Genomic DNA, 25,101 nt, shown 5'->3' on the forward strand with positions numbered 1-25,101 from the left:
TACTAACTTGTCATTACAGTGGAGCGTTTGCAGCCAAAGCCACATTTTTTATTATCCTCAGATGTTTGTAGCCTGTAAAAACAACTTTAAGAGATAAAACACAGTTTTTACATTCATCAGGTTGAATTTCCTCAGAACTTAAAAGTCAGAACTATAAAAAAATAATAATAATAATTGGTCCTCATCCTCTTCCGTAGAAACACAACATCATTTACATTTTCTGATGGTTACTAAACAAGCAGCAGTCTGCCACTTTCAATGTGATGAAGCCATTTGCCTTTGCTGGGTTCACGCCGCTGTATCCGAATTGCTAAGTACCGCTTCAATCTTTCAGTAGTCAGTATACAGTACCTACTATCCGTGCTGTATACTGTTAGTACCTACTATTCAGTAGGTGCGCACAGTAAGCAGATATTTGTTCCTACTTCATCTGATTCATTCAGTATGGAAGTGACGTCATTTACGTTTCCTGAACCGGCCGCATCCACCCGTTTTTTTTTTGTTTTTTGTTTAGCTTTATTCAAGAAGAGTAATGCTCGTATACAGTCAGGTAAACAAAAAAACAATATCACAATGTAAATCAAGTAAAAGATTAAATAACTAAATAACATACAGTACATAAAGGAAAGAACAAATGAAAGACAGTAAAATACAGAATATAAAATAAAACCAATAAAGGCGCATTTAAATAGTGAAATCATTATTTAAATAGAGGGAGAAAGGTTTTATAATAATGCAGATATTTGTTATATTTTCTGTTGTTAATTTAAAGTAGTGATTTCAGTCGGGACTTTAACTGTAGATTAAAAATTGATTCAATTAATCCACGCTCGTTTGTTTTGATTTGGAGGCAGAATATTTACAGTCTATGAGGCAGACGTGACGTGACGATTTACGTTTAATTTTGCACAGCATTGTGGGTGGTAAAATACAATTCATTTCCTGAAAGCACGCATCCGATCCATACTGCATAAAACCAGGAAGTTAGTATCCATACTGAAATGTTCAGTATACTGAGGTGGACCCAAAAAATGCATACTGAATGACCACGAAAGTTCAGTATACTGAAACTCCATACTGAACGTACGTACTGCATACTGAACTGTGACAATTCGGAAAGGGCCCTAGTTTCCACTTTCCACTGCTCCCAAGTGGCCAAAAAAAATCATCAAGGGTTAATGACATGCAGGTGTGCAGCCAGTGACGTTGTGATAATTAGGGAGACTGAGGTTCTACTTGAAGTCTCTGCTTTGGACACCATACCACTAAGGTCATGTGTAGAGTTGTTCTGTCATCGGTTTATGAGGACTACTTTGGAAACCTGGATTTGTGTCTGTGTTTTTCTCCAATATTGTAGTTCAAAGGAAAACAAGAAATACCTGGTAGGTTATCTATCCTTTACTGTTTTGACAAATTCAACTTTGATCACCTAAACTTAATGAGAAATAAACTGTTAAATTAAATGTGCAAATTCATGATTTAATCTATCACTTTTTTTTTTTTTTTAAATAAAATAAAAAAAACTTTATCACTCTTATAATGTTCTTAATGTCTTTCATGCAAGTGCTTATATTATAAAACCTAGATTATGAAATGGTTTTGGTCTGTTTCTTTTCCCCATGCTCCCTAATGTTAATCCAAATCAGCTGTAAGAGTTTAGTTTTAATGGAGTTCTGATGCAGCTGGCAAATGTAAGCATGACTCAGGCCTTTAGTTTTATGTGGGACACTAAAGAAACCAGTTATTGCTGATTCCATGTGAATGAACTTCTTTTTTTTTTTTTTTTTCCTTCATACAGCGATGTTTTGGAGCGTGCTTCTTTTTACAGCCCTGTGTGGCTTTGCAGCAGCCTCCACTAAGTCTGAACAGGATCGACACTGGGGACTATGGAAGAAAATGCATAATAAAGTTTATTCTGAAGAGGTAAAGTCTTTAATCTAACACTGCTGAAATGTTCAACTCTCTAGGCATTCAGTCATGAATTAAACTATAAGCACGTAAACCGTGTTGGTTATGCATGAAAATCCTTTTATCACATCCAAGTACACTGTAAATCAAAGTCTTCACCTCTTTGTATGTTGGATTTGATAAACGGCCAATTAAGGGTAGCAGATTGGGGTTTATATGCTTGTTTGTTTTTTCCAGCTTGAGGATCTTGGCCGCAGGCGGATATGGGAAGAGAACTTGGATATGATTAATGTCCATAACCTGGAAGCGTCTCTGGGCTTACACTCCTATGAGCTGGCAATGAACCACCTGGGAGACCTGGTGAGTAGACCGCTAACCTTTTATTTAAATGTGTCACTAGAACAACTAAATGGCTTTAACAAAGGCTACATGAATTATTTGTCTGAATGTTTGGGTTAGCATGTTGTGTCAGGTGACTTTGAAATCAAAGTGACTCACTTGTGAGTAACTATTTCTGTGTTTATAGACCAATGATGAAATCATTAGCACCTTGATAGGTACGGTTGTGCCCACTAAGCTGGATAGGGGTTCTTCCAGAGGTATCGGGGTCAACACTCTCCCACAATCCGTGGACTGGAGGGATAAAGGCCTGGTAACAGATGTCAAAAATCAGGTGGGGTGGGGGGCAGTATAATGCCTCAAAGAATTGTAAATTGACATGAATCCCATCGTATCCCAACTACTTTTTTCTATCTTTAAGGGTTTGTGTGGCTCTTGTTGGGCCTTCAGTGCAGTTGGGGCTCTTGAAGGACAACTCAAGAAGACCACAGGAATCCTGGAATCCCTCAGTCCTCAGAATCTGGTGGATTGCTCCATGAACTACGGGAACCTTGGGTGTAACGGTGGCTTCATGTCAAACGCGTTCCATTATGTCATGAGTCAGGGCATAGCATCTGACTCGGCCTACCCCTACGTCGGCCGCGTAAGCTTTAGAATTATGGTCCATTACTGTGGTGATGAACCTTGTTGATTTTTATTCCTGACATCAGTCATATCCTTGTTCCTTGCTTTCTTTTCAGCACGGTCAATGTAAATGTTACCCAAAGCATCGGGCTGCAAACTGCTCTGGCTATGTCTTCTTACCAAAGGGGGATGAGTTTGCATTGAAGGAAGCTGTTGCTGTAATCGGTCCTATCGCTGTAGCAATTGATGCCTCAAGACCAAAGTTTGGCTTCTACCGTCATGGTGAGCACCGTCAAGGGTTAACACTGATTTTAAGAATGTAAAAATACCCAATTTAAATGAGTTTTTACACTTTAAGTTTTTGTAAAAGTATGGGTTCAACCTGAGCTGTTATTGGTTACATTTCTGTTTTGTTTTCTGCGGCTCCTGAGGTGTGTACAGGGACCACACATGCACTGATAATGTGAACCACGGAGTACTGGCAGTGGGCTACGGCACTTCTGGGAGTCAAGACTATTGGCTGGTCAAAAACAGGCAAGTATAGCATTACAAAAAAATGTCAATGCTAACTTGAGTGTTTTGTTTTTTTAACAATGATTCCAAATTCCCTTGTAGTTGGGGTGTGAAGTATGGCGACCGAGGCTACATCAAGATGGCTCGGAATTTAGGAAATCAGTGTGGTATTGCTCTCTATGCTTGTTACCCCTTAATGTGCTCAGAAAGTGGTTAATGTTTTGTCTATCAGTTTTAAATAAACTTAAATAAAATTGATTTTCAACTTTTCTTTTTGTATCTTGTTGCATAAGAATGTACAAACTAATTGGAATCCTGGACTGTATCAAGTCTGAATTTATCTGGCTGCAGCTGCAAGGCCAAAAACTCTGGCCCTTTCCGAATTGTCACAGTTCAGTAGGCAGTACGTATTATTCAGTATGGAGTTTCAGTATACTGAACTTTCGTGGTCATTCAACATGCATTTTTTTTTTTTTTTTTTTTTTTTTTTTGGGTCCGTGCAGTATACTGAACATTTCAGTATGGATACTAACTTCCGGGTTTTATGCAGTATGGATCGGATGCGTGCGTTCAGGAAATTAATTGTATTTTACCACCCACAATGCTGTGCAAAATTAAACATAAATCGTCACATCTGCCTCCAAATCAAAACAAACGAGGGTGGATTAATTTAATAATTTTTTTTATCTTAATTTAAAGTCCCGACTGAAATCACTACTTTTAATTAACAACAGACAATACAACAAATATCTGCATTATTACAAAACCTTTTCCCCTCTATTTAAATAATGATTTCATTATTTAAATGTGTCTTTATTGGTTTATTTTATATTCTGTATATTACTGTCTTTCATTTGTTCTTTATGTACTGTATGTTATTTAATCTTTTACTTGATTTACATTGTGATATTGTTTTTTGTTTACCTGACTTATATGCACATTACTCTTCTTGAATAAAGATAAACAAATAAAAAAAAAACGGGTGGATGCGGCCGGTTCGGGAAACGTAAATGATGTCTCTTCCATACTGAATGAATCAGAAGTAGGCACAAATGTCTGCATACTGTGTGTGCATACTGAATAGTGGGTACTAACAGTATACAGCACGGATAGTACGTACTGCATACTGAAAGATTTAGTATGTACTTGGCAATTCCGATACGGCCTCTGTCTTATTTTGATGAGCGACCTGCTTCAGGAAGGGTTAGTATCTGAGCATTTTGAAAGCACTTTATGGAAAGAGTTTAATAAACTCCACTACAACAAAGACTGCTTATACCAAGGCTGACACAGTGGATTCCCAAACAATTGGTTAACATGTTGCCTACTTCACTTCTAAGTTTACTGGCCCATCCTGGTGGTCATTTTCTCCAGGTTTGTAGCCACTTCACTGTATGACAAGTCTAGTGTGGAAATGTCCTTAAAGTCACACTGTTAGCATGGTGATTCAACTTTTAGGTCCACACCTTGAACAGTCCAACCCCACAGACAAACATTTCAAATCTGTCTTAATGCATTGTGCAAACCATGACATACGTTTTATTTTCTTAATTTATTATTTTTGTCATAGAACTGAAAGCCGATAATGGCACAGAAGTGTCGATACCAGCAGAATGAACAACTCTCACATATACAGCACCTTTTCAGCATCACTAAAATATTGTCAATATCCAGAAGTAATAAATACTGAATTTACCAAGATTTTCAGTCATTTACAAAACACAAAGACAACACACAATAGATTTTGTGTCTCATTGAACTTTTCTTTTTTTTTTTTTTTTTTTTTTTTTTTTTGGAATTGTTTTCCTTGATCTTTTGTTCCACAATTTCCAAACTTGCACGTACAAACATCTACAGTTTCTACACACAGCACATTGATTTTTGAATTGAACTCACATTTAGAGAATTTTTTAACCATTTCATAAACGGGTCAGAGTCAAACTGAAAAATAAAAGCAAACATAAATTCCTTCAGTCCAAACTACAGTGAAGGATAAAGTTCTTTGCAGATGATGGAGTTGTTTTCTTGCTTGGTCGGCACTTCAGGACTGATTCTTCAGACAGGTGTCTGCTTTATTTAGAACACGTCGTATAAATGCAGTCATCATGGATAAAACTCAAACCAGTGACCTTATTGATAGATTGTACATGTATGTATATATATATATATATTCAGACTGAATTCTACACATAGTAACATTAAATAGTTAACTACATTTTGAACAGGAGTGTCAATTTGACAAAGGTTGCTCTTTTGTTGGGTTGGTAAACCTTTGTCCTTCTGCAATTGGGTTTACCTCTGTTCTCAGAGTTGGGGAATGTGTCCACTTTAAATGCTTTCACTTTCCCCTTTTAAACCGACTCATATGTACAAAGAAGTTTGTGTCGAATTGTACATAGTTTATGCACTTTTTTGGCTCCCTTTGCCTAAGTCTATTGCCTTTGCCGGCCAAATCTTGCACCTCTGTGACAAGACGAATTGCACAATTAAGAGTGTCCTCCTCATATTCAGGCATATATATTTTATGAAGGGCAACATGGGTCCAAGGTAAACAAGGAGCACAGCCACCACTTACTTACTTTCAGAACACATACTTTCACCAATTTTAACCCCACTTTGATTCAAAACAATCACTGCAAGCAACAAATCTATGCCATCATACAACAATGAAAACACTAGTTCTTGCTTTAGACAAAAACAGCTGGCATACAGGACGTCCAAGAACTCAGACAATACAATACAAACATGCGTCACGATCCGTTGAATACAGAAGGATTAGAGGGTTAAGTCATTATCGTGAATTTTAGATGTGATCCTTTACTGCATTTCTAAACAGAGGCAAGCCTCTGAGACTGGCTTTTATTCATGGGATTTGTATCAGCTGAAGAGCACCCAAGTCTTTTACAAAGAAAAAAAACCCAATAAAGTCTACAATGCATATATAGCAATAGGTGTTTTTATCTTCTTGTAGTGTAAATATATTTCCGTGGTCCCAAACTGAGCTGTATTCATCACCAAGATGAAAACACAACACAAATAAGTAGAAAAATATGTAACAGACGATTTAGAGTAACATTATGAACATCCACACACATCCATACACACATTACAGACACATCCAAATAGTCTCTCTAACACAAGGACAGGACATACTTGTTCATTAACTGTGCACAAAACAGCAACAGCATTTGAAATAATCTACATTTGACAGAAAGTAACAGTTCACCACTTGAGGAAATGTGTTAATGTTCATGCCTGAGCCCTAAATATGTAGCTGCAGCCTGGAGGTTATTAGCTTAGCTTGGCACAAAGACTGGAAACGTGGTGAAATTACAAGCCTGGGATATTCTGAATCTACTGTGGTTAACATTTTTTACCAAGTGGAAGATAGTTCACATCCTGTTAAAACTGGGAATTGTAGGCTATTAAATCATGGTGTGGTTTTAGGGGAGTTGTGTTCCATCCAATTTCTTCCAATTTTTGTGACCTTTGGCTGAAGCAGGCTAGCCGTTTCCCTTTGTTTTTCGGTTTGGTTGCTATGCTAAGCTAATCACATCCTGACTTTGACCACATGCTTAGCACGCAGGCTATGATGTGATTAATTCAACTTGTCAAAATGTTTAACTATTTTGAAGTCTCTCTCTCTACACACACGCACACAAAAGATGTCAGAAAACTTTTACTGCTAATGTCCATCATCTTTCTGAAGTTTCTGTTTTTGAGTTACATTATGAGTGGCTAACCCACAAGCCTCTTACGTCTTAAACATCCACACACAAACACACACACACGCACTTCCAGAGGATGTCTTGAGGTCAAACAACACACGAGAATGGGCAGCAGCAGCATCCATGATCTCACTCAATGATTGTCAGCCCACATATTGACGTACAGCTTTGGTGAAATGATACTGAAGTAGTGATATGTATCAATACTGGTAGTCATTAGCTTCAGAAGGATTCTGACAAATTCAGAGATGACTCATTCTCTCTTGTCCTCTGTGTGTACTTTTCTGTAAATTCTCTTACAGGCGGATTGAGCAGTATCATACAGAAACATATTTCATGATACAATTTCTCCACCTGGTAAAATAGATGCAGTAATGTAATAAAAGGAACCAGAGCCCTTAAAATTAAATAAGAGCCATATTTTGTAATCTCTAGTATCCTTTTTGTGTCACACTGACTGATCCATCTTTACAGATTTTTCTTCTTTTGGTCCCGTTTAATTTGTGTTAATGAGTAAAAATGAAGCAACATTATGACATCTAGGGGGTGTAACACTATATAAAGAATGGAAACTGAGTTGTTGTGTGCCTTAAAATAAAAAGACTAAAACAATCTGAGGATAGTCAGATGAAGTCGCAGACTAATAAAAAAAAGAAGAAGCAAATAACTGGACATTAATTTAACATTTTCTGACGTTTGAGGGGTTAAAATGACAAATCAAATGACTCGTTGGTAACTTATTGTGACATTAAGACTGATAAATGAAACTATTGGATGGAGCTGGAGGGTAATTAAATATCCTGTGTGTACAATTATTTGGTTGAGTGGTGGTAAAACACAATATCAGTTGTAAACATGGTCTAAATAGTACACCACACCTGAGCTACTTCATGTATTTAGTTATAATTTGTCTAAAATGTGTGACTGCTGCTCTGTACATTCTGCTGTTGGAACAGTAAACTATGGTCCGCACTGCTGCGATGAAATGAAGGAGTCGAAACAAGTAAACCAACGTTTTGTCTTATCTCACATAACACACATGCAGTCCCACACACATGACTTCTACTTCAGGCAACATTTTTACACCAACAGCATCTGCTCTCACATCGAGACACTAGAACAAAATCCATTCCTCAGATGTTCCCGTGTTTTTGCCGCAGCTGTATGATTCGACAACATGGGATTAAAACATGAGTTTCACACTGAACATCGAGAAGCTGGATCAAACTTGTACCGCTTAGAACAGATCGGCCTGTCTTGAGTGTCTGAGGTCGTAAAGAAGAGGAGGAGAGGTGACTTATGCAGGGACATAAGAAACATTCTGAATAAATCAGGCCTCAGTGGAATGTTTAGATCGTATTTGGTAGAAAATAAGAGCTCTCAGAAAATCTGGCTTTCAGAAGCAGGCAGTGGTCAAGAGTCAGGGGCGTTTTTTTTTTTTACATTTTTTTTTAAAGAATATATAGTTCCCCTTGATTGAATTCATTTGATAGATCCTAAAAGAAAAATATTGTATTAGTCTGGCTGTGAATGTAGAGTGAATTGTAAACACCACACTTAAGTAAAAACAAGCTCTGAAAGTCAGTCGACAAGGCCAAGGTCAGAATTGAAAAAATAAAAATAAAAATAAATACTGTAGCCTCTTTAATTGACATCTCTTTTCCCTCAATTGTGTTTGGAATTACGGATCTGTTGGCCCATAAAAATACTAAAAACAAATAGCATGCGATCCTTACTTCACACCTTATGTTGTACTGCATCAACCTGTTGGAACACACTTTTTTAAAAAGGATCTTTTGTACCTGATAGTACCCTTTGTCTTGTCACTGTGGCTCTGCGAAGACTTTGAATGATGCAGTCCATATTTCAAAGGATTCTTGGGCTAACAATGGAGATGGCGGTCTGTTCTGTTGGTGTGTGACAGGCAGCGCTGAAGCTCTCAGGGATGTTAGGGCTCTAGTTGTCGAACAACACACGACCAGCTGTGCTCCTGCTGCCCACTGCTGGCCGTGTCTCTTATTGCAACACTTGGCCTCGTGTCTCAGGTAACTTTGTTGCGAGGAAACTACCTGCGGCCAGCGCACCGGCGGCAAATAAGATGGGTACGGCTTTGGTGATGCCGACGAAGGACTGGAAGATGCTGATGCCCAAGACAGCGGCCAGCTTACAGAGAGCGTTCAGGAAACCAAAAGCCGTGCACCTGAACACAAGAAAATAGACACAAAACATGGATCATAATTAAGAGATTCAGCAACAAATACAAACTATACTCATTACTAGTTTCCTCCTTTAAATGAGTCTGCACTCAGAGTGTCACATTACTGTTTTAAAATGTACATAGTCTTACTTTTCTACAACTCCTCATTTGAAATTTGTAGATCAGAGCGGTCAAAATAGGAGATCAAGGGAAAAATCTAAAACACTACTGATGTAGAAGCAGGTCCTATTGCAGCCTTCATCAACTTAAAGACACAGATTCTGCTGACTCAGTAAAACATCATTTGTGAGGCAAGAAAGTTCTTACACATTACAGAGAGAAACAAAGAGTGTTGCTTCCCTTTGCTGCTTTGACGCATGAGCGTTTATGTGTGCACCAAGCAACAGTATCTACATGTGTGCCATCTGTGCTCCTACATTAAGAGCAACGTGTTGTTTGACTGAATATAATACCCTAACGCAGTGCTTCCCAAAGTGTGGGCCGTGGGCCCCTGGTGGGCTGTGTGGGTACTGCAGGTGGGCCGCAAAAATAACAGAAATATCACAATAATGATGATTTACTGAGTTAACCCTTTAAGTGATTAGCAATGCGTGTAATGACTATTCATAGACATCATTTTTAGTAAACTTTTGTGTCTATCTTGCCATAATATCATTTTGTAATGTCCAATAATTTACCCTAACTGAATGTTATAGATGTAGTCATAAAAATAAATCTATAATGGGCCCTGGAGTACTAAGTTTGGGAAAGGCTGCCCTAATGTTTTGAAAAAAAAAGCTTTTTTCAGTATTCAACAAAAAGTCAAATCTTTTTAACAGCCATGAGTTGCTGCCTTTCATGTTACCTTTTATCTGAGGGGTAGAGCTCCACAGTGATCACATCCAGAGCGTTCCACGAGGCAATGCTGATTCCTCCAAACAGACACAAGAGGGCAATCATCCCTGACTCACTGTTTCCAAACATCAGGAAGAAACAGCTGACACAAGAAATGACACTGGAACCGGCTGTTTGGAGACAAAAGGGACAATCTAATAAAAACAGCCCTCATGGCCACAAATGAGTTAACCACGAGTCATTAGATTTACCCACCGAGCATCCTTAAACGACCAATTTTGTCCATTAATAGAGCTGACACGATGTTGCCAGGCAACACAGCCAACGTGCCAAGGAAGTTGACAAAGTAAATCATGTAGGCATTGTTGAAGTCGTCGCTGAAGTCGAGGATGCAGCCCTCTTTGTTGTGCAGAAATGTGCTGTTGAAGAGTTTACAGTCGACGAACCGGTATTTGAACAAATCTGATAAAAGAGAAAGAGAATGAAGGGTCATTGCCCTCTTATTGAAGATATCAAACATGAGGAATTGACTGACATAACGGCAAGCATGTCATTTTAAAAAAGCAAAGAGGGAGAAAAATATCTGCTTCTGTTTGAAGTAGCATATTGATCAAACGTTCACTTTTTCTCATTGCACAAAAGTGTTTTCTGAAAAATCCAGACAATAGAAGAGTACATCATGGCAAAATGTTTAAATACTGAAACACTCTAAATCTACTTGAGCAGTGACAGAGAACTTGTAGAAATCTTCTCCTTGATTTGACCTCTCAGACGAGGCAGCGTCATCAAAAGAGGTAAACTATAAAGTACCCTGAAGGCAGCATGGACACTCTTACTTTCAGGAGGGAAATACTGTGTGATACAATTTTATTTACATTTAATATTCTGATGCGAGGAACTTTCATGCCCCACTGGACGAAGCATTTGACCTCTTTGCTTCTCTGACCCGTACATGTGTGATTAGTATTCTGTAATGGAAAGACCTGCTGTATTCAACCCGTCAAATGTGTCACTCACCCTGAATCTTTGCTACAGACAACGTTCACAAACGCTGTTAGGTAATGTGCTGTAATCCACTCTGTATTACTCCTATTGTAAGGCAGAAGTAATAGGCTTTAGTTATTACTGTATGAAATTAATCGATCTCATAGCTGATGGTGTTGTTAGCTTCTTTAGGTCATATAGAGGCAACCGTTTTGAATTCAATCTGTTTCATGAGCAGCAAAAAAATATGCTGGAGGTGAATACCAAACTAAGATAAGGAATTAAAGCTCTCTAACTTTATAACTTCAGACTGTGAAAAAAAAAAGATGAACCAACATGTATTATATCTCTTCAAATTGACTTTGTAAGGAGTTTACTATCAACAAAGATGACAAGTTTTCTACAAAATGTTTTGATGAAAGCATGACGAGCCTCATGTTTTAGAAGGAAGAGAATCTGAAATGTTGTCTGCCTGTCCTCAAAACCTTTCAAACCATTCTGCATGAATTATTAGGTTTCAAAAAAACATGAAAAGAGGGGATTGAATAATCAAGAAACCAGGACGTTTGCACAGCCACCACACAACCAAGACAGCATCTGTTTTTAATCAAAATTCCTTTTCGGGCAAAAAACTAAACATTAAAATGCATCTATCACCAGGAGCTTTTCATAATCAAATTACAGGACAAATGTAGAAAAGATCGGCAGTGGTCTCTAAGTCTCTCAACACCAGCTTTCATCGAGGTTAAAGCTCTCTTACTCTTTTACTCTTTTTTCTGTTTTCACTTTCTGCAGCTGCACAAACTGCATCGCTCGATTTTCTGATGACACTGCTGAAAAGCATCCATACCAATAACTAATAACAGCTTTGTGAAAGGGTGACAGACATAAAGGAGCTGGATAATCATCAAGTTTCAAATGCAAAAGATGACATGTAAATGAAAGAATGTACTGCTGGAATAAGGGACTAGATGATGCTGTAAGAGGTTAAGATTAAAGTCTTGTGTTGGCAGAGTTTGAGCGTCTTCTTAGGCTCAATCTGATATGTTGATTTGAAATTCAAGCAGGAATCAAAACCATAAACTACAGCTTCAACACAAACTGTTTTTCCTTCTTTTTGTGTATTTGTAGAGCAGATTTACACGTAGAAATGATGACATAAATGATGCCATCTTTGCACAAACATGTTTGTCTTTGGTCAGGTCGTGTCATTCCTAAATCTGTTTTTTTTTTTCCTAATGATGAAGCTCTTGTTCTGCTTTGTCTGGACCATGTTTACGTTGCTATAGCAACACTTCTGCTGCGAGGTAACCCCGGGATACTGGCAACAGATTGTTTCTATGGTTGCGATCCAGCTGAACAAATGGGTTTAATCTTTTCTCTATTTTTACTTCAGGTCATAATAAAGTGATTTAAATTCATGTAATGATAAATCCTGTTGACTTCCAAAGAGCATGTGTTACACAAGTATAGTGATTTTCAGTTTTTCTCTGTTTTACATCACTTTAAAAAGACACACATCAACATTTGAGACAGATAATAATCACTAGACTCTGATAATCCCCTCAACACCACAGTGATCGTTAAAGCGTCTTATTTAACTGTTGCTTTGGTCTCATGGTTTGCAACTTCAGTGTTTTTATTCATCAGCATTGATTTGATAAACAGCATGCGTTTGTTTCAGCCAGGATGCAGGGTGCATGTCCAGCAGCAGATAGACACAGTAAGCCGATATTTAGCACTAATAGTGAAGCGTTTGGCGGAAAGAAAGGGGGATAATGAGACTAACATGCCTACATGCAGGGTTTCCAGAAACATTCTTTCAAATTAAAGTTAATGTTGCGACATGTCTGTTGAATGTGTAAATAGTCAAATATGTTCCCCCAACTTAACCGTGTTCAGCTTCTTCTCCTTTCTTTAAATTGTCAAAGAAAAATAATCATGCAGGTTTATGTTGAACATCTTTAGATTGTGGACTTTTGATAGAACCATTTCATGTAGACTAAACCTTGCACTCATTGAGTTTGCAAAAGGAATTTAACAGTTCTTCTTGACATTTTCTTTACTGAAAAATAATCCATTAGCAACTTCAAAGATCTCAGTTTGGTTTTCTTTGGCAGCCTCTAAACGCTGATGCCATTTGGGTTTTTGGACCTCACTCTAAAAGAGATCCAAACAGCATCATGGCAGAGAGCTCGCCTGTCTTTATCTGCATCTATGATTTAGCTTGTTTTTTCTTTGATTTAGCACTTGATGACTACATTGACTGTATACAGTAAACTCAGCAAAGACAGGAGAAAACAATACGCTGCTTCCTCCTTCTCTCTCTGCTGTGACACCAACTGATGGCTGAAGGACACTGTTCCACTTTCTCCTGGATGATGTGAATCAACACCCACTTTCATGATAAGAAAGATTACTACAAATGCAAAGTTTCTGTCTGAAATAACTAGTGACTTAACATTTTTAACTGTGAATATTCAAGATTCTAACTGATTTAAAATTCCTTTGAAGCCCTGTTTTAAAAACCTAATACACATCACTAACAAGCGCACACACACCATTGTTTTACACTCATATGTACCTGTATTGTAGAACAAACTTGCAATAAAAGTGCAGTTTCTGAAGAAGGTGTGTGTGGAGGTGATGTCCTCAAAGTAGCACTCCTCAAACATAGAGTCCTCAAACACCATCGACTTCATCTTCAGGTTCAGGAACCTGCAGAACGAGTCACATGGTTGCATTTTTGTATACATACAAAACATGAATCTAATTCTACAGGTTCTGTTTCTTTAAGCTCACAAAACATTTACTTGTCATTGAAGTAGTGTCCTTGGCGATGGATTTGGTTTTCCAGGGTGAAGTTAAAGGTGACGTGCTCCACTCGCTCCTTAGTGAAGGTCTTTGTGCGTGCTTCATATTCCTGCCTCTGGATGTACTTGATCATGTCGGGGAACCACACCGTCAGTCCATAGTAGCTGCAGAGTTTTCACAGTCAGGACAGATACAATGAGCCTCAATAATGAATGGGATTCATCCAATAGGAAATCTTTTATGAGTCTTTATTTTACCTGAAAGACATAGTGAACCAAACGGCCATGAGCATGAAAGTCCTCCGTTTATACTCTGGGCTGAAACACGCAAGAATGTTGTCCTTGATCTGCAACATGTACACAAAAAGACACAATTTTTAAAGTTTAAACTCATTTAACATATTTTACATGTGCAAACGTTGCATAGTTCTTCCTTTAATCCTATAATTTTTCAATTCATAGACATTTCTGAGCTGAAACAGGCACTTTTCACAGCTAAATGTGTTTAACTGAGCTATATGACTGTATATTTATATGGGCAGCTTGTCATGCATTTTATGTTTTCATATGTTTTATGTTAAAAACCCTCAAATCTACTCAGTGTACTGGGTCTTTATTTTCATGGATGAAATGTTAGCTATCTGCTAAATATCTTGTAAAGCAAGAGCAGAATAATCAGCCATGAATGTTTCCTGCAAGATTTCCTCTTGACAGATTTTCTTGTTTGGCCATCACAGGGAATTGTATCTTTACAGCTCTAACTTCAAAAGTGATTTTTTAGTACAGGCATTAAACAGAGGGGTGGTGCATTCATAAACATTGAAGAAAATGGAGGGTGTAGATGTGTAGGTGTAGTCTGAATGCAATTTGATAATGATGCACAAAGCTAGTAAAGGTCCTCATTGAGCATTGTTGCTGCATTAAATGTGTGATACAATTACATTTGCAAACCTTGCAAACTTAAATTCTCAGTTTCAATCTAAGTTATAGAGGCACTGGGTCCAAACATTACCAGCAAAAATGCATATTTTTGTTTTCATTCGTTTCATCCAATTCAATTTAAGCTGTCAAAATGCTGTGGTCTGATGTTTATATGGCAGGAAATACATACATTTGTTGATTTTCCTTTTAATTTTCTCTTTACCAACAAAGGTCAAGAGAAGAAAATAATAAATTGGGAAAATGCTGGCCTTGCTTCCACCCACATCTCCATCCCTGCTGCTCATTTACACAAATTCAAACTCCACTGAGACCTTTAATGAGCCCAGAGTCATAATTTGGTACTAACTGTAACTATCTCAGATCTACAGCGTTCTTTTACTTCCTGTTTTTTAAATTTGGCTACAGATTATGTTTGAATAACAAAAATCTCCCATTTGCTCAAATAAAAACCCAGGTTTACTGGGTTACTGGTTTATTACTTTGACTGTTTAAAGATAATTCCTGCTGGATTTCACTCACCTGTTGGGAGAGGCTCATGATCTTCAGCCGGTAACGCTGCCAGATGGGAGTGTCGGTGCCAGTGTCCACCAGCTCGTCCATCTGTTTCACCGTCTTAATTGTGGTGACCTTGGATGAAAGAAACAAAAGTGTTTCAGAAGCCAACTCCAGCCAGTTGTCAGAGAAGGAATCTTCATGATAATCAAAATGTTTTGACAAGTGACATCTCTGAAAAAGATTTCTGGGGGGTGCCGATGTACTGAGGCTGTAGTCCTGGTTCAAATCTGACCTGTGGCTACTTTCTGGCATGTCATTTCCCACTCTCCCCCTCTCTCTCCAATTTGAACTCTATCCACTTGCCAATAAAGGCACAAAAAATAAAAAATAAATCTCAAAATAAAAAAGATTTCCTTCTTCTTCCTGCAGCTCTGTATCCTGCAGAGGATTTTTCCCAAAATTGTGATGCATTCCCACTTTCCCCTGTGCCTTTTAATTTGCATTAAAAAAAACAAAATGTTTGAAATGTTTGAGTCTTAAAAAAAGGAAGTTTTACTTTTTCCTTTATTAAGAGTTACTAAATCAATGACAGAAACCTCTTCTGCTCCCACAACTCATTTTTAACTAAAAAACATTTAATTTTCTCTTTCTTTTTTTCTCTTTGTCACTTTAACATGTTTTTATTTCAACACATTTAAACCTGAAAGTAGATTTTATTTACATATAGATATACTCACAGAAAACACTTTCTCTGGGTGTCCCTTTGCTCGCATATTAGTGTCGTGAACTTGCTTCAGAATCATCCAGCCTTCGTCATGTTTGCCATTCTGTTTGAAAAAAGTACACAACATATTGCGGACATTTTTAATATTCTTTCTGTAAAATCGCATCCCCTTCGATTAAATAATCAGAAGAAGAAAAATCGTTCTCAAGACAAAGCACTTTAAGTTTTGGGTTTTTGTCTCAGCGATAACTTCTAGCTGTGCGAGCAGCTGACACTTGACATTCACATGTGCTGACCTCTAAGTAGAAGCGTGGGCTCTCCGGCATGGCACTGAGGGCAGCGATGGCAGCAACAGCGGGAAAAGCGCACACTAAAACAAACACACGCCAGCTGTGGAACTGGTAAGCAGAGCCCATCTGGAAACTCCATCCTGTTGACCAAGAACACAAAACAACCCAAAGAAATGAGCTCACACTTCACCCTACAAACATGATTCAAATCAATAAGGTCAGTCGAGAGTTTATTTAATTTGATGTGACTCAGGATGAACCATGTTCTTGTTTTCTTGCCTCCAGGGAAGTCAGAGGTCAGCCTCAGTGCAGCGTGTCTCTGAGAAGATGCTTTCCAGCTAACAGGCTTATTGCCTGCATGATTTCACCAACTAGTTTATACTGAAATGTGCTTATTCACTTTCTAGTAGAGATTTTTATGAGAAAACTGAAACTGTGTTCACTTTTGTCAGTTAAATATGAAGCTGATGTTTCCAGCTGTTTAGCTTAGCATTAGGTTGATAACAGCTGTCCTAGCTCTGTCAAAAGGTGGCATAATCCAAATTGTCTACCAGTGGCTTGAAAGCTCAGTTATTATAAATGTCATATAATTTGTTTTGTTCACACAAAGAGAGTGAAGAAAATGAGCATTTTCCAGGGGATATGTAGCAGATTATTCTTTTCACTAGGACTTTTCAGAGACAAGGAATCGTTTCTATATACGGCTAAACTAAGCTAAGCTAACTATTTATAGCCTTATATTAAATATTCACATGTGTGTTCAGTGTGTTATCTACATTTCACCTAACTCTTTGCAAAACGCTAAAAAGGACATTTCCAAAAGTGGTGAACTATGGCTGTGATTGAAAACCAAAATGAAGAACATTAGCTAGTTTGGATTGCTAACCCGCAAACTCAGGGAGGGTAACTGTTTCCTTACTCACCATAATGTGGGATTATAGCCCAGGCCATGGCAGATGCATATATTCCCCCGATCATCCAGAACATGCAGAGCCAGCTGAGGTGCTCACCACGTTTCTCTTGGGCCAGAAATTCAGAGTAGAATGAAAACACGATGGGAATTGAGCCACCGATCCTGTAAAGATCAGAAACAAACTAAGATGAAGTGTTTAATGTTTTACAACAGAATTCAAGAGACACACACGTATAATTAAGATTCTCAGATTCTCAGCATTTTAAAATATAGGATTTGCATCTCTGCAAACTCCTGTAGGTATAACAAGATTAACACATCCTGAATTTTCATCCTCCAATCCTTATTTTACTAAACTGTTTGTTTTTTTGGGCCCAAAAATCTAAAATATATTTGCTTGTATCCCTTCACCATCTTGGTGTAGCACTGACTTTGATTGATTGGACCACAATTAGATTTTCAGTCTCAATTTGCCACTTCAATGAACCAGAGAAACTGCAATTTTAAATAATGTCAAGGCTTTCACGTTTTCAAAACATTCTATATGCCAGAAGATAATTAAGACAGGAAATCTACTAATGGTGCAAGTCACACTCAAAATTGGGCAGTGAGCTACTACAACAAAGAATACATGTATTGTAAGGTGAAGTGATTAACAAATCAGAATTAAAGTGACGCAAAATGTAAAAATTATATATAAAGTTTTCAATTTACCCAACACCTGAGAGGAGCCGGCAAAACAGAAAGGTGCTGTATCCCTGGACGAAAGAGGAGAAGAAGGAGAAGATACTGTTGATGGAGAGAGAGATGAGAAGAGACTGTCGACGACCTATCCGGTCAGCCAGAGCCCCCCAGAGGAACGCCCCCACCATCATCCCAAAGTATACAATCAGACCTGTGGAGTGAGAGAGAGAGAGAGAGAGAGGGCACAACATGTCAGTGTTTGTTATTCAAATTATTTTTTTAAGTATTCAAATTTTAATTTAAATGCAGAACTTTTTATCTGGTATTGCATTATTGGCTTTGCAAGTGTAAACTTACTATGCTGACAAGAGGACATTCAAAACATGCAGGAAACAGTTCAGATATTCCGAGCAGTAATGCGCTGGGTTTTTTTTTTATTTCTTCAAAAAATCATTAATTGCATGTTACAAACAGCAAAACATACAAGAAGTTATTATGCATCTCAGCCCTCAGTTTTTACTTCAGTGCACACCTGATAAAGGATATAGTTAGCTTATACATGGACGGTTCTAGGCAGGGGCCAACAGGGGCCAGTGCCCCTGTAACTATGAGCTTGGCCCCCCCTTGTGGCCACCCCTCCAAAAGGAAGAGCCCCATAACACATACACAGTATATGACTCAACAACTGGACTCACAATCTAGTATTAAATATTGTTACTGAAACAAATATAAATCCAGGTATTTAATGACGTGTGCTATTATTTGGCATAATATATTTTTTAAAGCGATTATCTTTGTCTATTTTTCACCTGGGTTTAATGTTCCCCTCTGACAAAACAACTGGCCCCAGTTTGGCCCCCTCAGTAAAAGTGGTCTAGAATCTTGTTGAATGTGCTAAACGATTGTAGGACACTTGCCTGCTCTCAGGACGAGGTGTGATACTACAAAAAAAACAGAGCCAGTACAACAGAAGTAGAAGACACAATCACTTACCCAGCATGCTCTTGTTGGGTTCGGACAGGCACATATCCTTCTCAGCGCTGGGCAGCACAAACCCGACCACGAAGATCTCCACACCATCCGCCATTAGAGCCAGCCCCAGCACAAAGTACAGGGTCCACTGGAACTTCCCGTGACCACACTCCTGTAGAATGGTCTCGTACTGTTGAGCCAGCTCCTCCTGGTCCTTCCTCCTCTCTGCCTCAGACACTCCGATGTCTCTGAACTGCTGAGCGTCGGCCCTCACCGACCCTGGGCCTCCTGCAAGGCTTCCCTTTCCCGACTCTGCCCTGGGAATCCCCTGGTACTCGCCCTCGTAGATCTCATCGTCTTCATCGTGGCCCTCTGTGGAGTCACTGTGGCCGCCCTCTTCATCGTTGGCCGCCTGGCTGTCTCCGCGGTAATAGCCTCCATCCTGGCTGCCCTGTGTCGGGTAGTCATCATCATCGTCCTCCTCAAAGCGGCTATAGGAGCGCTTGCTGTACTCATCGGTCACTCGATCCACCGAACGGCCGACCTTCTTACTCGCTTGTCGTTTGACTTCTTTGGCAATGTCTTTGGCACCTTTTATGAAGGCAGTCCGGTTTTGGTAGCCTTCCTCCATTTTAAAGAGGTTTGGCAAATGTAAAGGTGGTCAAAGGTTAAGTGGAGAAACCACCTGTTTGAATTTATTGAAGGAGTGCCACAACGATCCAACAAGGTGACTGACTTGAATGTAAACTGGTTTTTCTTATATCTGTGGAGAAAAATGGAAAATAAATGAGACCATTTAATTTGTTTATTTTTGTAATTAATCTTGCAAGTAGTTGGAGGACTATGGTAAAAAAAAAAAAAGAGAAGCATTTGATAGGAGCTTTGAAACTGCCGCATCATATTACTGGTGACACCTTACAACAGATGACCTAGTAGGCCTCTCGTCTGATGAAAAACTAAAAGGGACACAAAATGGCAAATCAGAAGAAAGAATTGCTACAAGGGCTCAAAGAAAGTAGACACAAAGCCACAACAGAGAGGTGAAAGGAGAGCTGAGAGACAGAAGAGACCTTAAAAGGGGAAGCAAAACTGCTCCAAGTAGATGCGAAATGAGAAACAAAAGATTTTAACTGACCACAAAGAGAAAGACATAACTACAAAGACCATAAACTACAATTTATCTGACTTTGTAGAGATTTTAAAAAAGACAGAAAAAGAGAGAAAAGGGAATATTAAGAGAAACAAAACTATCACAAACAGAGCAAAAAGACATCAAAGAAAGAGACCGAAATGTGCTTCAAAGAGACGAAAAAATTAGGGCTTACAAAAGCCTGAAAGAAAGACTGAAAAAGGTACCAAAAATGGTGCTGTGTCCAGTCATTTTGTCTTGTTTGCTATGGTGTCTTTACCAAAGCTGAAAGTGAATTTATCTTGTATCTTAGTATCTTAGACTTCTTCTATCTAAATTCATCCATGCCTATCACTGTCCAGATGTGTTTTTTTCTTCTTTGAACTAATCCGTCTTCTTTTAAAATTCAGCTAACCAAACCACCCCATGATTGAGTTTACATCAGCCTACACCTGTTGCATTTCTGTCTCAGCCCATTGGCGCTCACTGCTGAGTCACAGGCGGCCTGAGAAGTAATTACAAGAGCGAGACATGAAGTCTGGAAAAGTGAGGTTGATTTTTAATGGATGTCTCTCGGTGCAGAAATGCCCTGAACGCCTCATTTAAAGTTCCTAGTGAAAAGCTACAATCCTACCCATGATATTAATGTAATGTGACTGAGAAAGTGTTTCAAAGGATCAGACGAAACACAATCTCAGCAATGCCTTCTCTATATCACAAAAATACATCTTTTTCATTAGTTCTGTTAATGACTGCACACAAAAACCTGAACTGAAATCTGAGCTTTTGAAAAGTGTAATCAACTCAATGTGAAGCTGGACAAGAACATATTTACAATATTGGATGAAACCAAAATGAATTAATCAGATAAAGCTGTAAAATGTTCTTTATTTGAAAAAACAAATGATTAAGAGGAGCTGTGAGGGAAAAAACAAATGAGGCCTGAAATTGATTTTTTTTTTTGTGGACAGGAAATTGATATGTTTAATCTTTCTGTTGCAGAATCACATCTCCTTTTGAGAGAAGAAAATGTATAAGTCACTGACTTGTATAGTTCACTGATGATACACACATCCATATGCATTTGTATTAAGACACTGTGAGCCTCAGGTCAATGTGCAATAAGACACAAAGCTTTGATTTGGAGGTGCAGTGGAAACAGCAGAAAGAATTAAATACATCACAGCTAAGCTCCCTTCGACCCCCCCAGTTTTAAATGTCTGCCTGATACAAAGTGCAAACCCCATTTTGGTAAAGAAGTTAGGGGTCAGACTGATTAGCCTTTAAAAGAAATCTGTGAAATTTCTTGGTGATATTTTTCTTCATCTGATTCTTTAACTTAATATTTTCTGTTATGTGTAAATCCCCACACAGTGCTTTTTAATCTACTTTTTTTCAAGAAACAGTCCACAGTATGTTTAGATTAAAAAAAACAGGATCAGCCTTGAAAACTTCACCTTTTGTAATTGCAGAATAGCAGAATTGATCTCTCTGTTATTTAAATCAATAAATAAACAGACAAAAATACTCTGTAAATGTTAACAAAAGTATGTCCTGAATAAAATTCTGTTTGTTTAATGGTGCAGTTAACGTGAGTAGATCTACTAGCTGCTGTTAAGATGTACAATATAATAAGTTCAGTAAGACGGGGTGTTAATTATAATGTTTATTATCATGGATAATGAAGTTAGCACCAACAGTAATCATATTCCAGCATCTCTATTTTGTACATTGAAACATAATCCCCGGTCATAAATCTTCACTGTCAGCGAGTGCAGAGCAGCAGATTTACTGGCACTGATTTAAGGAGCCCTGCTGGCCTGGTCAGCCCGGATAAACTGTTGGGTCTCTAACCTAATAATATCCTGAACTCAAGCACAAACAGGCCTGCAATTACGATCCCCTAACAAACACACAAGCCTGGAGAAAACAAGGAAACATCAAGAAAGCAGAGTTTGGTTAAGCTACTGCAAACACATGAAAGTTTCCCTGCACAGGTGTTTTAAGGTCTCTAGCTGAAGGGGACTTAAACTTAACTTATAATGAGCTAAAGTGTGAAAACAACATATTTGATTACCTATTAGCAACCAACGCAACAGCTAGTATAAGCAATCAGTACCTTGCTAACACTATAGCTACCATTAGCTAGGAATTTACTGTTCATATTGTAGAACATAACACATATAATATGAGGTAAGGTTATCTGTAATGTTTTCTCTAAGAGGTGACTGTATGCTAATATTAGCTGTTGTCTTTTGGTAGCACAGACTGTAAATAATAATATGTAGCCTATATACAGTAGGCTATATGGTAGGTAGCTAATGGGTTATCAAACACGTTGTATTTAGGCTACTTGATTATTGCTCCAATATTCCTGAAGATTGTCACTATGCCTTTTTTCAGAGTTTCTTATCACTCAAGAAATTGTTAAATTGTAATGATAGTAAAGAATATGAGCTTTCCACCCTGAATGAGATGTCAGAGGAAAATGGCCGCTGTGTGCTTAAAGTAGCACCAGTGCTTTCCTTTCCATGCTAAATAACAATGTCTACTGTTTTTTTTTTTTTTAAAGGCTTATACTAATGAAGTTCTCATTGTTTGGTCATTATTCCAGTATTTTAAATGGCTCCACCACACACACCTTCGATATTGCCTTTTTTCACACCTTAATTTAAAGTTGCCTCAGTGGATAGATGACAGTGCTGTGACCATGTCAGTGAGATGCACGGTGAACACAAGCAGAGGCTGAAAGGTCATTCAACCATGACTTGTTGTATTGTGTTCACCTGTTTTCCTATTATGACATGTCAGAAATGTTTGAAAGATGTTGCAAGAGAAGCTCCAACGTATATTCTTCTCAGACTCAATAGTGTAAAAGTAATAGCGTTTGGTGGGTGTAATATAGATAGATAGAGAGATAGAGAGATAGAGAGATAGATAGAGAGATTTATTTACTTATTGAATCCTTTATGCAACAGGTAAGAAACAGCTTCGCTCATTTCATTATAATTCAGAGTAAAACCAAAAGAACAGTGACTTCACAGCCTTTCTAAAGGCTGTGAAGTCATTGTTCTTGATTCTTCACTGTTGTCAACTTGACAGCAGACTACAACACACATCCGTGTCAGTGAAGAAGAGCAGGCAGGTCTGAGGATGAGGAAGAGGAAGAGGAAGAGGGAAAGGGTCTGTTATTGCTCCCTGGCCTGAGCAAGCCTTTCAATGTTTGTTTCTTTCCCTCCCCCTCTATTCAAAAATCAATCAGCATCAGTTTACCATTTCCTTGCAGGGCGAGCAGAGCTGATAGCCATCACATCACATGCACCCAAGATATAAAAGCACCAGATTTTTTGATCAGTCGTGAGTTTCCGTTATGAATGAAATGGACAACTGAAGATAAGAGTTAATCATATAAACAAGCAGAAAAAAAAATCGTATTTTTAGCTTATTAATATGCGTTCAAATTCATATATTTTCAACATAGTAGAAATATCAGCATATGTTGTTGGGTTTAGTGTCTTGCAGGGTTCGTATTAGACGCCTTAATTCAAGACTGCTTGATAATAAGCAAACATTAATCACCCACTCAGTCATAATCGTCTTCATTTATGCAAAAGGCCCTTATCGCTAACAGGCCAATTTAAACAAATGGCTGGATTAATATTAATCTGTCACAAATAGCAGCCGAGAGTGTTTCCTCGTCTGCTTCCTGACATCTGCGTTCATTCTTAGAAATCTCACTTGCCAACAGCTTGTCACGACTTGGATTAGATTATAGAAAGGCCCGCGTCTCGATTCACAAAATCGATCTTTATTGCTGTGTGAAGCAAACGGGTTGGAGAACACGCCCATCGTCTCTTCACCCGTGATGTCTTAACGCAAAAAAAAGAAGAATAAATGCGCTATAACACGCCGTCAGTACCTTTAAAACATGCTCATTAATGTAGAAGATATTGTAGAAGCTCACCTCTCTCCCTGCGCGGTGCTCCCTCTTCAGAGATGGTGATGAGGAGGATGGGGAGGAAGATGAGGATGATGATGCGTACGGGGCTGTCTCTGTGAACCGAGTGATGATGAGGATGCTGTGCTGGTTTGGAGGAGAGAAGCCCACGCCATCCACACACTCTCAGGGATTTGCAGGGGTCCCCTCCCCCCATGCAAACCTTCACGACATTAACGCCTTCATATCTGGAGGGCTTTTTTATTTCCTCCGGAATATTTTTTGCGCACTTCTGCATCCGTATACTGTCCCCCAGCTCTGTGCCTTTAACGCGTGCATGTACTTTAATGGGATCTAAATGCAATTTTGCAAATGAATGGGCTACATGTGTTATTCAATTTAAAGAAAAACTGAATTCACATTATTTCCCCTGTAAATGTGCATGCCCGCTAACATGAGCACAAAAACCGTACTCTCAGATTGTATTTTCATTCAACACGAATGCTGAATTGTGAACAATTTTACACGTGCAAGCGCACCTGACTCCTGTTGCTATGCCAACCATTTGCCATATTCTTCATCCTTTCTGCTGCATCAAAAATGAAGAAACATGGGCTTTTCTCACAGTGTGATGTAGCAAACTGCACCATTCAAAAAAAAGGACGTACAGTATAATATTTTGCTTTATTTTTTTTCCTCTCACACACAATAAGCTTTCCTTTATTAGTACTTGTGTCCTCATTGCAGTTTTTGGGATGTTTATTTAAAGCCTGTAATAAACTGTTTTATAGCCAACAGTGGTTTGGATAAGAGTTTTGTTTTTAAGAAAATCTTTAATGTGGGGGAGTAGAGATGTAGAAATTGAGAACATTTCTTGGATAAAAATACTCAATACTTATGATTCATAGTTTTTTTAATTTAAATAACGAGGGGAAGTGTTTATGGCTATTGTGGGACATGTGTAAGCAGCTTATTAATTAAGTACATATCTGGTCTAGCCAGGGGAGATACTGACCATGCTGCAATTCAGCATATATGATATTCCCAAATAACT

The 25,101-nt window shown here is 38.4% G+C and overlaps 2 protein-coding genes across 2 annotated transcripts; one reads left to right on the forward strand and one right to left on the reverse strand.

Annotated features, from left to right (window-relative positions):
• Positions 1-499: 499 nt before the first annotated feature.
• Positions 500-3,642, forward strand: LOC109984518 (cathepsin S). Its single transcript, XM_020634704.3, has 8 exons — positions 500-1,382; positions 1,799-1,923; positions 2,146-2,268; positions 2,435-2,581; positions 2,669-2,890; positions 2,988-3,153; positions 3,303-3,405; positions 3,487-3,642. Exons 2-8 carry the CDS (start codon positions 1,801-1,803, stop codon positions 3,599-3,601), a joined length of 999 nt encoding a protein of 332 aa, XP_020490360.1. The 5' UTR covers positions 500-1,382; positions 1,799-1,800; the 3' UTR covers positions 3,602-3,642.
• Positions 3,643-4,917: 1,275 nt separating this feature from the next.
• On the reverse strand, positions 4,918-24,271 carry LOC109984499 (synaptic vesicle glycoprotein 2A). Its single transcript, XM_020634681.3, has 13 exons — positions 24,075-24,271; positions 19,003-19,744; positions 18,040-18,220; positions 17,336-17,487; positions 16,419-16,552; positions 16,136-16,225; positions 15,423-15,530; positions 14,220-14,308; positions 13,962-14,126; positions 13,733-13,866; positions 10,420-10,626; positions 10,175-10,334; positions 4,918-9,312 (listed from the first exon to the last, which is right to left on the reverse strand). The coding sequence occupies exons 2-13, from the start codon at positions 19,610-19,612 to the stop codon at positions 9,129-9,131; spliced, it is 2,214 nt and encodes a 737-aa protein (XP_020490337.1). The 5' UTR covers positions 19,613-19,744; positions 24,075-24,271; the 3' UTR covers positions 4,918-9,128.
• Positions 24,272-25,101: the final 830 nt, after the last annotated feature.

The sequence above is a fragment of the Labrus bergylta genome, chromosome 19 (genome assembly GCF_963930695.1).
Source record: "Labrus bergylta chromosome 19, fLabBer1.1, whole genome shotgun sequence".
In the NCBI taxonomy this organism is placed as follows: domain Eukaryota; kingdom Metazoa; phylum Chordata; class Actinopteri; order Labriformes; family Labridae; genus Labrus; species Labrus bergylta.